The following is a 13,611-nucleotide window of genomic DNA, read 5'->3' on the forward strand; positions in this document are numbered from 1 at the left end:
GATTTATTCACTTAGTGTTTTAAGACTGTCAATGTCCGTGATACAGTGTGTCATCTTTCCTCGTCCTTGTCTACATGTACATGTACGTGTAAGTGGCAATTTCTGTTTTTTTTTATTTATTTATTTTTTTTAAATTGAACTAAAATCATCAACCAGTCAGTGACTCCTAAGGTATTGATTACAGTTGAATGTTTTGTATCATTGCTACATTACTACAATATGGTTTGACTGACTGAATGACCCATTTCTTGGATGCATTTTCCTTATCATGGAGGTAATACTGGGACAATACCCCTAGCCCAAACACACACCCCTCCTCACCACTGCAGGGTTCGACACTAGCGGGGGCGGGGGGCGGAACGCCCCAGAGTTTTGTGTTCCGCCCCAAACATTGCCGAAGCTTGGGGCCCACTCCGCCCCAGGATAAATTCCAACAATGACAAACCGAAAATTCTAATGCTAGAGCCAATCACTAAAAATCGCCAGTCAAAGTCGTCACTGAAATTTGCGTTACGATCAATGCCGCAGTCAAGGAAAAAAAACATTAAAATCGTCAAAGGACAATGCGGCTGCCGCAAGGGAAATAACTCCCACTCTTTAGCGTGAGAGATAAGTATCGCCTTCGAATGCCAAACGCAAAATGTGGCGACACATCCCTGGTGTAAAAAGACATGGAAATGAAGATGAAGAACAGGGTGGAGAGAAACGAAAAAAGGAGACCGATGCAGCCAAAAGCGCAAAGCGCTGGCGTAATTTCAATGTCAAATGGTTGAAAGAATTTCCCTGGCTTCAGTACGATGAAGAAAAACAGACAATGCATTGCCGCACGTGAATACTGAGAGTGGTCCCCAGATTGTTGTTTTCCGCCCCAGCAATTTCCATCTCTGGGGCCAGTGTGGCCCCAGGCCAAATAAGTTAGTGTCGACCCCTGCACTGCCACCTTTTGAGGTTGGTCCTCTTCTGAGGGCCCAATGTCATTTATCACTGCAAATTTGTTTGGCTATCGTGAATGTGTGTGTCACTGTGTGTGTGGCTCAGATGCTACTTTTCGTTTGACAGCAGAAAGCCCTCCTCTGGCATGAAAGCCATGAGAATGCTAGGTTTCTAATCAATTGACATTTACTTGGTTTCAGGGTACAAAGTGTCAGATACCATACGGAAAGGAATTATTGACGTCAGACCTTACAATGGAACGGAAGACCTGCTGTTGCTGGGCAACTTGTCAGCGCTTTCAGGTAAGGCACAAAAACAAAGGATTCAGGCTTTCGAGTTCCCCACCGATCTTTTATACTCCCAACCTTAAAGAATTTTTTTCTCAACAAAAACATGAATAAGAAAAATGTCCGCTTATCTTCATGTTTGCATAGTTAATCCTCATAAAATAATTGTCATACTCAATGTTGGTGATATTTGTCTGTGAGTGAGGTACCTAGTTAATATTTCTACCGGAGTCGGGCCATTCAGTACGAGGAAGACAGGACCTTTTAAAGTTCCGTCAAACCTGAGTATAAGTAACCAATCAAAAATGGCCATTACAGACAGGTGGTCGCAGCGGAAAGGAGAATAATATAGAAGACAAGTTGTTATGGGAGTGGTTGTTGTGGGCAGGGAGTCGCTTTGGAGAGGTGGTCGCAAAGGCAGGTTAGACTGTACCATGAAATCAGCTGAACTTTGTCTAACATGCTACAGCCGATTCACTGAAAACACAAGTGGGATGTAGCACTTTGGGCCAGTTTGGGTCCCCCCAAACCCCTCCTCCCCTGCCTTTTGGGTTGTCTCTAAGTTCCATCCATTCCCCCCCCCCCCCCCCCTCCCACTTACATTCCCCTGCATACTTCCCAAGCTGTCGCCAGCTAGTGTTGGTCATCCTACAGTGACAGCTGTTTCTGGCTGAATTGATATTCTATAGCTCCATTTACTGATGGTTAGGGTACAGACAGACTGTGCAATGTGTTACAAACAGATAGACAGCTTGTATTGCAAACAGATAGACAGCTTGTCAATCAATCAATCAATATGAGGGTACAGTTCTAAGCGCAGGGAAATTTTTTTTTTTAAATAATTTTTTTTTAATGCAATTTATATCGCGCACATATTCAAGGCGCAGGGATTTATTTATGCCGTGTGAGATGGAATTTGTTTACACAATACATCACGTATTCACATCGGCCAGCAGATCGCAGCCATTTCGGCACATATCCTACTTTTCACGGCCTATTATTCCAAGTCACGCGGGTATTTTGGTGGACATTTTTATCTATGCCTATACAATTTTGCCAGGAAAGACCCTTTTGTCAATCGTGGGATCTTTAACGTGCACACCCCAATGTAGTGTACACGAAGGGACCTCGGTTGTGTTACAAACAGATAGACAGCTTGTGTTACAAACAGATATCTTGTATTACAAACAGATAGACAGCTTGTGTTACAAACAGATAGACAGCTTGTATTACAAACAGATAGACAGCTTGTGTTACAAACAGATAGACAGCTTGTATTACATACAGATAGACAGCTTGTGTTACAAACAGATATCTTGTATTACAAACAGATAGACAGCTTGTGTTACAAACAGATAGACAGCTTGTATTACAAACAGATAGACAGCTTGTGTTACAAACAGATAGACAGCTTGTGTTACAAACAGATAGACAGCTTGTGTTACAAACAGATATCTTGTATTACAAACAGATAGACAGCTTGTGTTACAAACAGATAGACAGCTTGTGTTACAAACAGATAGACAGCTTGTGTTACAAACAGATAGACAGCTTGTGTTACAAACAGATAGACAGCTTGTGTTACAAACAGATAGACAGCTTGTGTTACAAACAGATAGAGAGCTTGTGTTACAAACAGATAGAGAGCTTGTGTTACAAACAGATATCTTGTATTACAAACAGATAGACAGCTTGTGTTACAAACAGATAGACAGCTTGTGTTACAAACAGATAGACAGCTTGTGTTACAAACAGATAGACAGCTTGTGTTACAAACAGATATCTTGTATTACAAACAGATAGACAGCTTGTGTTACAAACAGATAGACAGCTTGTGTTACAAACAGATAGACAGCTTGTGTTACAAACAGATAGACAGCTTGTGTTACAAACAGATAGACAGCTTGTGTTACAAACAGATAGACAGCTTGTGTGACAAACAGATAGACAGCTTGTGTTACAAACAGATAGACAGCTTGTGTTACAAACAGATAGACAGCTTGTGTTACAAACAGATAGACAGCTTGTGTTACAAACAGATATCTTGTATTACAAAAAGATAGACAGCTTGATTTACAAACAGATAGACAGCTTGTGTTACAAACAGATAGACAGCTTGTGTTACAAACAGATAGACAGCTTGTGTTACAAACAGATATCTTGTATTACAAACAGATAGACAGCTTGTGTTACAAACAGATAGACAGCTTGTGTTACAAACAGGTAGACAGCTTGTGTTACAAACAGATAGACAGCTTGTGTTACAAACAGATAGACAGCTTGTGTTACAAACAGATAGACAGCTTGTGTTACAAACAGATAGACAGCTTGTGTGACAAACAGATAGACAGCTTGTGTTACAAACAGATAGACAGCTTGTGTTACAGATAGACAGCTTGTGGTACAAACAGATAGACAGCTTGTGTTACAAACAGATAGACAGCTTGTGTTACAAACAGATATCGAAGTGAAATATTTGACGTCAAAGGTCAAACAAGTTCGAAAAATTTTCAGACCGTGAATATAACATTTGGTGTCACATACAAAATTCTGTCACTTCTTCTGCATGTCTTCCGAGGAAGTGACAAAGAATATGTAGAGGTTACACGCCGAGTCTCAGTGATTATTAAAAAATAATGGTCGAAGTTGGCGGATCATGAAAAATGCGAGCTTTAGCGAGCTTTTTCATGACCGCGAACTGAGACCATTATTTTTTATAATCACTTAGACGAGGTGTGTAACCTCTTTATTCCTCGTTTCTTCAGTTATTCAAAGAAAAGAGGAGTTTTTTTGCGAAAGTTTGATCGAATCCTATTCACTCAACCAGTCAACCTGCGCAGGCGATCGATTAATGTGCGGTTGTATAGTTTTGTGCAAATCATTCCATTCTGTTAACACTTCTTGTCAGTTTTCCTATTTTGGACTAAAAATAAAATCAAGTACACAGATAATGAGATATGCTGTTATTCTGCTGTGGCGGCAAAGGCAGATATTGTGTGTTCTGTATATGTTTTGGTATCGCTTAGGACAATGTTCTTTTGTCAAATGGGACTAGCAGACGAACTTTTGCACCCATGTTCCAACGTTAAAAACTGTATGAAGTTCAGTTTTCTGGGGAAAATAGTGTATGAAACCGCTTTATGTTGTTTAAATTGATGAGATGTGTGCATTTGGTTGCGTGTGATCTGTTTATTAAATGAAATATTGTTGAAAACTGACCATCGAATTGCAGTCTGTTGTCGAAGAAACTGAGTGAAAAGAAATTTGAAAGGGGAACTACTCTTGTCGCTAGACAAAGTATGAGAGTTACTTGCCTTGGGAATTTGCTTGTGATGAACGGTTGTGCACAGCAGATCTAGATTCAGAAAACAACCAAACTCATGGATTTTATATGGAGATTCATGTGTTCAAAGCCTGTAGTTGTTAATTTAAATGCGGTATGTTTGTATTGTTTGCTCCAGAGATGTATACTTCGTACATTAGAGCGTTCGGAACTTTTCAGTCGCAAAAGTAGTACCGACGCAGAACAGCTTCTCAACCCATTGCGCTATCGAGGATTCAGGCTGTTGCTGGGTCGTTATTTGTTTGGTTGCTGGGTGTTTATCGAAAAATAACTAGCTCTACAAGTTTACAGCTCTAGGTAAAGAAGCAGAGGGGGAATAAGTTGAGAACAAAGTTCGTCACGGTGACTTCAACATATATCTGCACAAGAAAATTAATCGTAAACAGCCAGGCTGTGCATGTATCGGTATTGTATCTAAGTTAATTTATTTTTAATGTTCATTATAATTTCATAAGCAGCATTTGACTCTGAATGGATTGATTTATGTGTTTTCACACTCATCAATTTCCCCTTGAGTTCATTATACTATATATAGACATCACTTGATTTCTTTGTTTTGACAGGTTCCTGTCTATGGTTGATGATTGCAACCTTTCTTCGTCTGCCGGTGTCGGCAACGCACAGCATTGTGGGAGCTACTGTGGGCTTCAGTCTGGTTGCCAAGGGCGCTGATGGGGTCGGCTGGGTCAAGCTGGGAATGATTGGTGAGTGAGAGAGAAAGAGGGAGAGAGAGAGCAAGAGTTTCTGTGGGTGTGTCAGTGTGTGTGTTTGTGTGTGAGTGTGCTTTTATGTTTGAGGTGGTTGGGAGCGAGGGGATTTGCGTGCGGAGGGGGGGGATGAAAAGTGGAGTAAGGGTCAGTGAGGGAGAGAGGGACAGAGGAAGAGACATAGAGAGAGACGAAGGGAGAGAGACAGTGTGTGTGTGTGAGTGTGTGTGATAGTCAGTGTGTGTGTGTGGATGCATATATGGTGGGTGTGTATGTGCATGCATGCTGGATATGTAGTGGAGGTGTGTGTGTGTGTGTGTGTGTGTGTGTGTGTGTGTGTGTGAATGCATGCATATGGTGTGTATGCATGAATCCGATACCTATGGTGTGTGTGTGTTCATATGGTGTGTACTGTTTGTGTTTTAAACTAATGCATGGATTTTTTTAAGTGTGTTTATGTAGTATGTTGTGTGTGAGAGTACGTTTCTGTGCTAAGGTGCATTTGTGTCTTTGTTTATTGTAATTGGCTAGTGATTTTGATCTTTTTGGTGATTTTCTTGTCTTTTTACTATGGTGTCTTTGTTTTTGTAATTAGCTAATGATTTTGATGTTTTTGGTGCCGATTTTCTTGTCATTTCAATGGCGTATTTGTAATTAGCTAATCAGTTTGGTGATCATTTTGTTGTCGTTTCAGTGGCCTCATGGTTTATTTCTCCCCTTGCGTCCGGCATCATCACCACACTGCTGTTTATGTTTGTACGCAAACTAATTTTGGATAAGGTAAGAAAAGTTAGGAAAGAATCGCATGCATGCATATCCATGTGCAATAACTCATACAGTTACACACACAGACGGACAGACACACAGACAGACGCTTACACACACGCATACACACACACACACATACACACACATACACACACACACACACACACACACACACACACACACACACACACACACACACACACACACACACATACACAGAGAAGTGTGTGCATTTTATTGTATTTGTACTGTTGTAACAAATGTGTATTGAGAAAGGAAATGCTGTCCACGTTCTGTTAACCTTCACCGTACTTCGTGGGTCGTGGACGACCCAGAGCCTCACAAAATTGATTTTATCTCTGAAACTTTTGGGAGTTGTTAATTGAGACTTCATGTAATCTCTAATCACCATACGACCTTTCCAACCCCAATTGTTTGAAAGATTATTTTTGTAAACAAACAAATAAATGATGACGTAATTTGAACTACACAGTCCGGATGATGTGGGTCGTGGACGACCCATATGGAATTACATAAGGAATGTGACGTTGTTTATTCTTATTCGGATGGCGTGGGTCATGTACGACCCATACTCTGCAAAGAGGCGGCAAAATGTTTATCCCTATTTGGATGGCGTGATCTGTGTTTTCAGGAGAATCAGCTGAAGAGAGGTCTCATTCTATTGCCCTTTTTCTACGGAATCACAATCTGCATCAACGCCTTCTCCATCTTCCATGATGGATCAACCCGTAAGTTAATTTGTGCCATTTTACTGAAATGTAAAAAAAAATTGAATCAATAGACAAAATTCGGGAAATAACTCTGTTGGGTTTGCTCGAGTTGTGAAAGAGTGAATACTCTTGCTTTTAGTGAGGTAAACTTTCTCACAAGACATTTTAGGCCAGTTACTAGAGTTATCACTCTGTCTCAACCTGACAGAGTGATTTTCTAAACATCTTGTATCGGGGGTTGAAGTGAGGGGCAAAGAGGGAGACAAGATGGAGGTGGCAGAGAAGTTATATGAGCATCACAGATTGTAAAAGTTAAGCTGATGGACGAACTGAATTAGACATTTTGTACTGATCCCAGTTGATAATAATTCATTTGCAATTTTACTTACTCAGAATCCCCAAAACAAAAAAGGTTCAAGTTATTCAATGATGTGTATGCTATGCAGCGTGCGCTAAATATAATGCATAACATACACATCATAGTTAGTTGTTCATCCGGGTCGCAGGTTAAAGGCGATCCAGACCTGTTTTCCCTTACTATTTTGTAGTACAAAAACTCAAACCCCCATTTTAAGACCCCCTCTTTACACCCCCGGTATAGGGGTGTGTATAGGATTCGGTCGATGTGTTTGTTTGTGTGTTTGTGTTCGCAGATCTCAAGAATGAACGGACCGATCGTCACCAAACTTGGTGAACAGGTTCTATACATTCCTGAGACGGTCCTTACAAAAATTGGGACCAGTCAAACACACGGTTAGGGAGTTATTGGTGGATTAAGATTCTACAAGGACTTATAGTGGGACATATTAATGGTCAAAGGGAAATAACCTTCTCAGTTGGTGGCAGTGAGAATGGTAAGGACGGGGGTGTTTTTCCTACCTCGGAGGAATTTCTTGTTTTATGACCGTTTTCAAGGTTTTTCCAAAGTTGTAAATGGGGGGTTCTACTGTAATTTATTACTATTTTTTAGGATTTTGGGGGGAAAATACTCCATTTGAGTTAAGACTACAATTTTCAAATGTGCTTCAACTGAGGTTTGTGTTACTAATGTTGTTTGTAAGGCCAAAAAAAGTAATAGGTGTGTTTACGGTAACATAGCCAAAAAAAATAGGGTAGGAAGGTAGGCAATCACTTTTTTTTTTAAAACTTTTTTTTCTAATGTGTACAAATTAAACCTACTTGACAGGGAAATAAGTGTGCGACTCGGGCGCTTTCGCTATCATTGCGTTTTCTGCACTCGTTTTCTTGGTTTTTGTTTTTGTTTTTTTGACAAATGTAATAAAAAGTTATAGGGTCGGCCCCTAAAAATAGGGTAGGTCGGGTTACCGTAACCACACCTATTTTTTTTTGTAGGCCTAACCACTTGGTTACTATTGTGGCCATCAGATTACTATTTTTTGACTTGACCATTACTCTTGTCAAGTGTTGGGGGTAAACAGGTCTGGGCGATCCGAGAAGCGTGGAACATGCACCGGATGTTGTGAAAAGCTTGTCCGAGGTAAAGGGGCTCTAATACTCTCCCAGATCGCTGAAAATCCTGACAGAGTTGTTTCCTGAAAATGTCTATTGCATTGCATTTGTTGTTGTTGCAGTGCTTCACTTCAACAAGATTCCTCTGTATGGTGTCTTCGTTCTGTCCATCGGCCTGGGGGTCCTCACCGCTGTGGTTGTGCGCCTGTTTGTTGTGCCATGGCAGAGGAAGAAAATTAAAAGTAAGTTCAAAGATACAACTGCTGTGAACAATGGGGTTCCGCTGTAGCTCATTGGTTTGTAAAGGGAATCTTCTTGTCGTTCGCTTTTGCGATTTGCGTGGCTCTCTGGTTCAGACCTGTTTACCCTTACGAATTTGGCGTAATTTATTACGATTTTCTGCAAAAAATACAACATTCCGCTATCCGTGTCAAGACTACGATTTTCATAAATAAATTTAAAAAAAAAAAAAAATTTTTAATTTTATTTTTTTAAATTTTTTTTGGCATTGTTTTTTTTAATGGCAAAATGGGGTGAAAAAGCACAGGACTGACCAGAGATCATGTCTGTCTGATGATTCCAGTGGTGAAGTCTCGCCCTCACTCATTCGGCAAGCGCAAGTACAGTAGAGAAGCGCTTGACACACTGAAAAAGGCCTACTACGAGCAAAAGAAAAAGAATCAGTGATCGATGCATGTGCTTTTGATGTGATCTTCTTTGAAATTATGATGACTACAAAAATTGACTGATGTGTTTTGTTTGTGAATGATGGATATATGTGCATGATTGCGTTTCGCAGACACAGTTGTCATGTGCGTTGTAATTGGCGACGAATGCTGGATGATTACTAATTTTGTGCCAGGATTACTATTTTTGGGGCTGAGCATTACTCCAAAACACTTATGGGGGTAAACAGGTTTGCTGGTTGGTTAAGGTGCGCTTGTTGGCCCAGATCCTCCGACTTCAGCCCTTAGGTTTCTTTCAGGGTTACCCCGCCCTTAGTTCCTGGCTCAAAAACCTAACCTTGGGAACACATGGGGGATTTCTTACCAGGGGTCCCACCCCGGGGCTAGAGCTTTTAATGCGGCTCTTACTCGCATGGTGTAACCGTCATCGGACGCGTAGGGCATTTATAGGGTAGTCAGTGCCATCTACCAACCCACCCCGTCCTGGTAGAGACACCGCTAGTTGGTCCGGGACTGCTTATTCTATATTCGCAGCTGGCCCCCATATCTGGGGGCCGTTCCCCTATTTGCCACCTGGGGACCCGCCGGGTTAAGGATAGTCGCGCCCCCCCCCCTACTGAATTGGAAGTAGTCTGTTCCCGGTAAAGGGAATGAGATTGACATTGTTTGAAATTTAATGGAAGGATAAAAGCAGTTCCGTTTTTTCACATTTGGGTTAATTGTGTAACTAGCTGGAGAAAAAAAGCTGATAGTTGAGCCTGCGCTGTTGCACCCTAATTTTTGATCAAAGTTATTGAAATTTTGGTCAAGTAATCTTTGACTAAGTTTGGACTATGGGATTGCATTTCAGCTTGGAAGTGTAGAAATTAATTAATGAGTTTGGTCATTAAAAATCTCAAAATTCTATTTGAAGTTAAAATTTTAGTGATCGATCCAAAAATGATCTCATCTTATTTTTTTATTATTTCCTGATTCTAAAAACATATATATATAGAAATGTTATGTTTGGATTAAAAATAAGCTCAGAAAGTTAAAGAGAATAGACAAAATCGCGCTTTCCTGTGAAGCCCTCTAGGTACTACCCTATACTGGCTTGTCACTTCAAGCGATCAGGCTGGCCGTTACTAAGTTTTTCATGCAAATCAGTGTTTCAGCGCTTTCAGTCTCGTCGCGGGGTATCTGCGAAGCATTGACTTTGTGAAATGCAGTGCATTCAGTATCATTCTGTGAGTTTGACAGGTTGACTAAATGTATTAATTTTGCTTGGTGCTACTGGGTTAATCATACCTGTCAAGTACTTTTGGCCTCTGACCATAGTAAATGGCATAAGAAACCATAGTTGGGGATCAAAAACCATAGTTAATGCGTGGATCAGGATGTGGTTAAACGCACAAATTCAACTTCTCACGCATACACGCTAAACCAATCAGATTGTTTTTCGCAAACTAAAAGTAAAACACATAAATTCCTTTCTACACAACCTGCTCTTTATTTACCACTACTGACTACATGTAATACATTTACACTGCACTCTTGTTCGTTCATTTTTACATTTAGTCAAGTTTTGACTAAATGTTTTAACATAGAGGGGGGAATCGAGACGAGGGTCGTGGTGTATGTGCATGTGTGTATGTGTGTGTGTCTGTCTGTGTGTGTGTGTGTGTGTGTGTAGAGCGATTCAGACTAAACTACTGGACCGATCTTTATGAAATTTGACATGAGAGTTCCTGGGTATGATATCCTCAGAAACGTTTTTCATTTTTTTGATAAATGTCTTTGATGACGTCATATCCGGCTTTTCGTGAAAGTTGAGGCGGCACTGTCACGCCCTCATTTTTCAACCAAATTGGTTGAAATTTTGGTCAAGTAATCTTCAACGAAGCCCGGACTTCGGTATTGCATTTCAGCTTGGTGGCTTAAAAATTAATTAATGACTTTGGTCATTAAAAATCTGAAAATTGTTAAAAAAATTTTTTTTTTATAAAACGATCCAAATTTATGTTCATCTTATTATCCATCATTTGCTGATTCCAAAAACATATAAATATGTTATATTTGGATTAACAACAAGCTCTGAAAATTAAATATATAAAAATTATTATCAAAAGGTTTTTTTCGAAATCAATTTAAAAACACTTTCATCTTATTCCTTGTCGGTTCCTGATTCCAAAAACATATAGATATGATATGGTTGGATTAAAAACACGCTCAGAAAGTTAAAACGAAGAGAGGTACAGAAATGCGTGCTATCCTTCTCAGCGCAACGAATACCCCGCTCTTCTTGTCAATTCCACTGGCACTGCCTTTGCCATGGGCGGTGGAGTGACGATGCTACGAGTATACGGTCTTGCTGCGTTGCGTTGCGTTCAGTTTCATTCTGTGAGTTCGACAGCTACTTGACTAAATGTTGTATTTTCGCCTTACGCGACTTGTTTTTTCTTGTCACTTGTCACTTGTGTTCTTTGTTGTATTCATCTGTGCAAATCTTTGCTTTGTCAATCATGCTGCCAGTCACCTTAAAATCATGGCAGCATTCATCAGATATGGCCCTTCGTGGTCGGCTGGGCGTTAAGCAAACAAACAAACAAAAAGCATGCATCAGAGTTAATTTTGACCTGCAAGAAGGCAGTCAGTGTGTCAGCTCCCAGACTGTGATCCAGCACTTAAAGGTGTTGCAGGGTTTCACTGCCAAATGGAAATTTATTCAACATTTTCCTCACACAGGCCACGTAGAACTGGCGCACATCATGCCAGAACTTCTGTTGTGTGGCTGGTGCAAGCTCCTCCTCAGAAATAAATGAACGGCAGTCCATGCCAGCAAAAAAAAAAAAAAAAAAAAAAAAATGCTGAAAATGCGTATGGTTTGAGGTATACGACGTAGGACCCAAAAAAACACCGAAAAACCGTAAGAATTAGGCAGAATGCCTGGGACTTGACAGGTATGGTTAATTTTTACCATGAAATGAAACAATTGCTTGGTTTCTTGTTGCAGATGAGGTGCTGGCGATCAAACAGGAAGAGGGGGAGGGGGAGGGGGGAGAAAAGAAGTCACTAGCTTCAGGTCTTGACATTGAAATCGTAGTTCCCGATCCTGTTGAGAAATTGCAAGGTGAGTTGGTTTTCTTTTCACTTTTTTTGGGGTCAAATCTGTTTTCAAAAGTTTATAATATGAATCTGGATCATTTTATACTGTGGTGAACTTGCACACTGGTAACAAGCATAAATGCGGGAGATGTCTAAAAAAAGGAAAAGATTTTTTTTTTTTTTTTTTTTTTTTTTCATTTTCCATACTTTATTGTCCCATCGCTGGGAAATTCGGGTCGCTTCCTCCCAGTGGATAGCTAGCAGCAACGGAGTCGCGCTACCCAGCCGGGTGTCTGCGTGTTTAGGTGTATTCAGCCACCTGCACTTATGGCAGAATGACCAAGGTCTTTTACGTGCCATTGTGATGACACGGGGGTGGGACATGGCTTCCGTCTCTGGGTCTGCACATAAAGTTGACCCGTGTCCGTCCCGGCCCGAATTCGAACCTGCGACCTTTCGATCACAAGTCCAGTGCTCTACCAACTGAGCTACCGGGCCCCCAGATGTCAGGGTGTGTGTGCGTGCGTGTGTGTGCGAGTGTGTGTGTGTGTGTTTCTCCGGTATTCAGGGGACCCAGTTCTTATGACTTTCAGGACATAGGCATTTTATATTGTTGGCCTTACATGATTGTGATGATTGTTTTTCAGCAGAAGGAGAAGCAAGTACCAAAGGACATAAGCTGCCAGCTGTTGATGTCATTGTAAGTGTCTGTACTCTGCGATTTGAGTCCATTGAGTATAACATGTAAAATGAAGAAGTTATGTGTTCATAGGTCATGCGCACATTTTGAAATGTAAGAGGATTGAGTGTTTTGTTTGAAGTTTAAATGTAAGAGATTTAATCACATATTCTTACTCCAATTCTTATGAATGCATTGACTTTAGTCCCACATGCTAGATGTCGAAAAACCTCTCAAATTACCTGCCCTTAGTAGGGTGGTAACCAAGCTAAAAGCGACGCCATAGCCGTTGCTATGGCCTGACCTTGCTCGGTTACCCATAACACCCTGCGCACCACGTGAGCGCCAGCATCCGTAATAACCATTCTCGACTTTCGACAACACACGGTGGACGTGTCCGAATTTCGCTCTCACTTTTGGCCTTCACATGCCTGCTTGTCCGTGAGACTAGCCGGTTTCCTGTGGGTCTACCTGTCCGTCTACCTTTTGGTGAGATCTTTCCTGTTTATGTTTGGTTGAATGGTGTTAGCTTTGTGTTGAACATGCACGCAGACGTTTTTTGTTCTGGGTGACTGTTTTTCGCCGGTCTTAAAATGGCCGACAACAAAGCTAAACTCGGCGCGAGACTGGAAGGTGGCAAAGCTCTTAGCCTGGTTTAGTAACTATTCCTAAGAGTAGCCTAAGAACTTTGATTTGCCTATTATGCGGGTCGTAGATCCGTCAAACAGCACTTCTTTTTATGTTCCTATCCCTCCGAGGGTGGGTTCAGTTCTTTCACAGCTCGCTTCCCCTGTTGGGGTTAATCAGCCTTTAGGCTCCTTATAGACTTTTTGTTGGATCGTCGTCGGTGCGACTGATGGGGGGGGGAGTGGCCGTGTGGCTATTCTTTCCCCTTTCTCTGTGTAAGAGGAATCAGTCAATGT

At 41.1% G+C, this 13,611-nt stretch overlaps 1 protein-coding gene across 2 annotated transcripts in view; it reads left to right on the forward strand.

Moving 5' to 3' along the window:
* The window catches only part of LOC138979640 (sodium-dependent phosphate transporter 1-A-like), a 40,082-nt gene that overhangs the window by 15,752 nt on the left and 10,719 nt on the right, over nt 1–13,611 (forward strand). Inside the window, exons 3-9 of one of the 2 annotated variants that reach the window (XM_070352357.1) lie at nt 1,134–1,235; nt 5,127–5,267; nt 5,965–6,050; nt 6,691–6,787; nt 8,362–8,481; nt 11,918–12,034; nt 12,657–12,709. In XM_070352357.1, coding sequence (XP_070208458.1) covers nt 1,134–1,235; nt 5,127–5,267; nt 5,965–6,050; nt 6,691–6,787; nt 8,362–8,481; nt 11,918–12,034; nt 12,657–12,709 — 716 coding nt within the window. The remainder of the gene's footprint in view (nt 1–1,133; nt 1,236–5,126; nt 5,268–5,964; nt 6,051–6,690; nt 6,788–8,361; nt 8,482–11,917; nt 12,035–12,656; nt 12,710–13,611) is intronic. The other variant, XM_070352358.1, reaches the window with a different exon arrangement.

This window comes from Littorina saxatilis, linkage group LG11, assembly GCF_037325665.1.
Source record: "Littorina saxatilis isolate snail1 linkage group LG11, US_GU_Lsax_2.0, whole genome shotgun sequence".
Lineage (NCBI taxonomy): Eukaryota > Metazoa > Mollusca > Gastropoda > Littorinimorpha > Littorinidae > Littorina > Littorina saxatilis.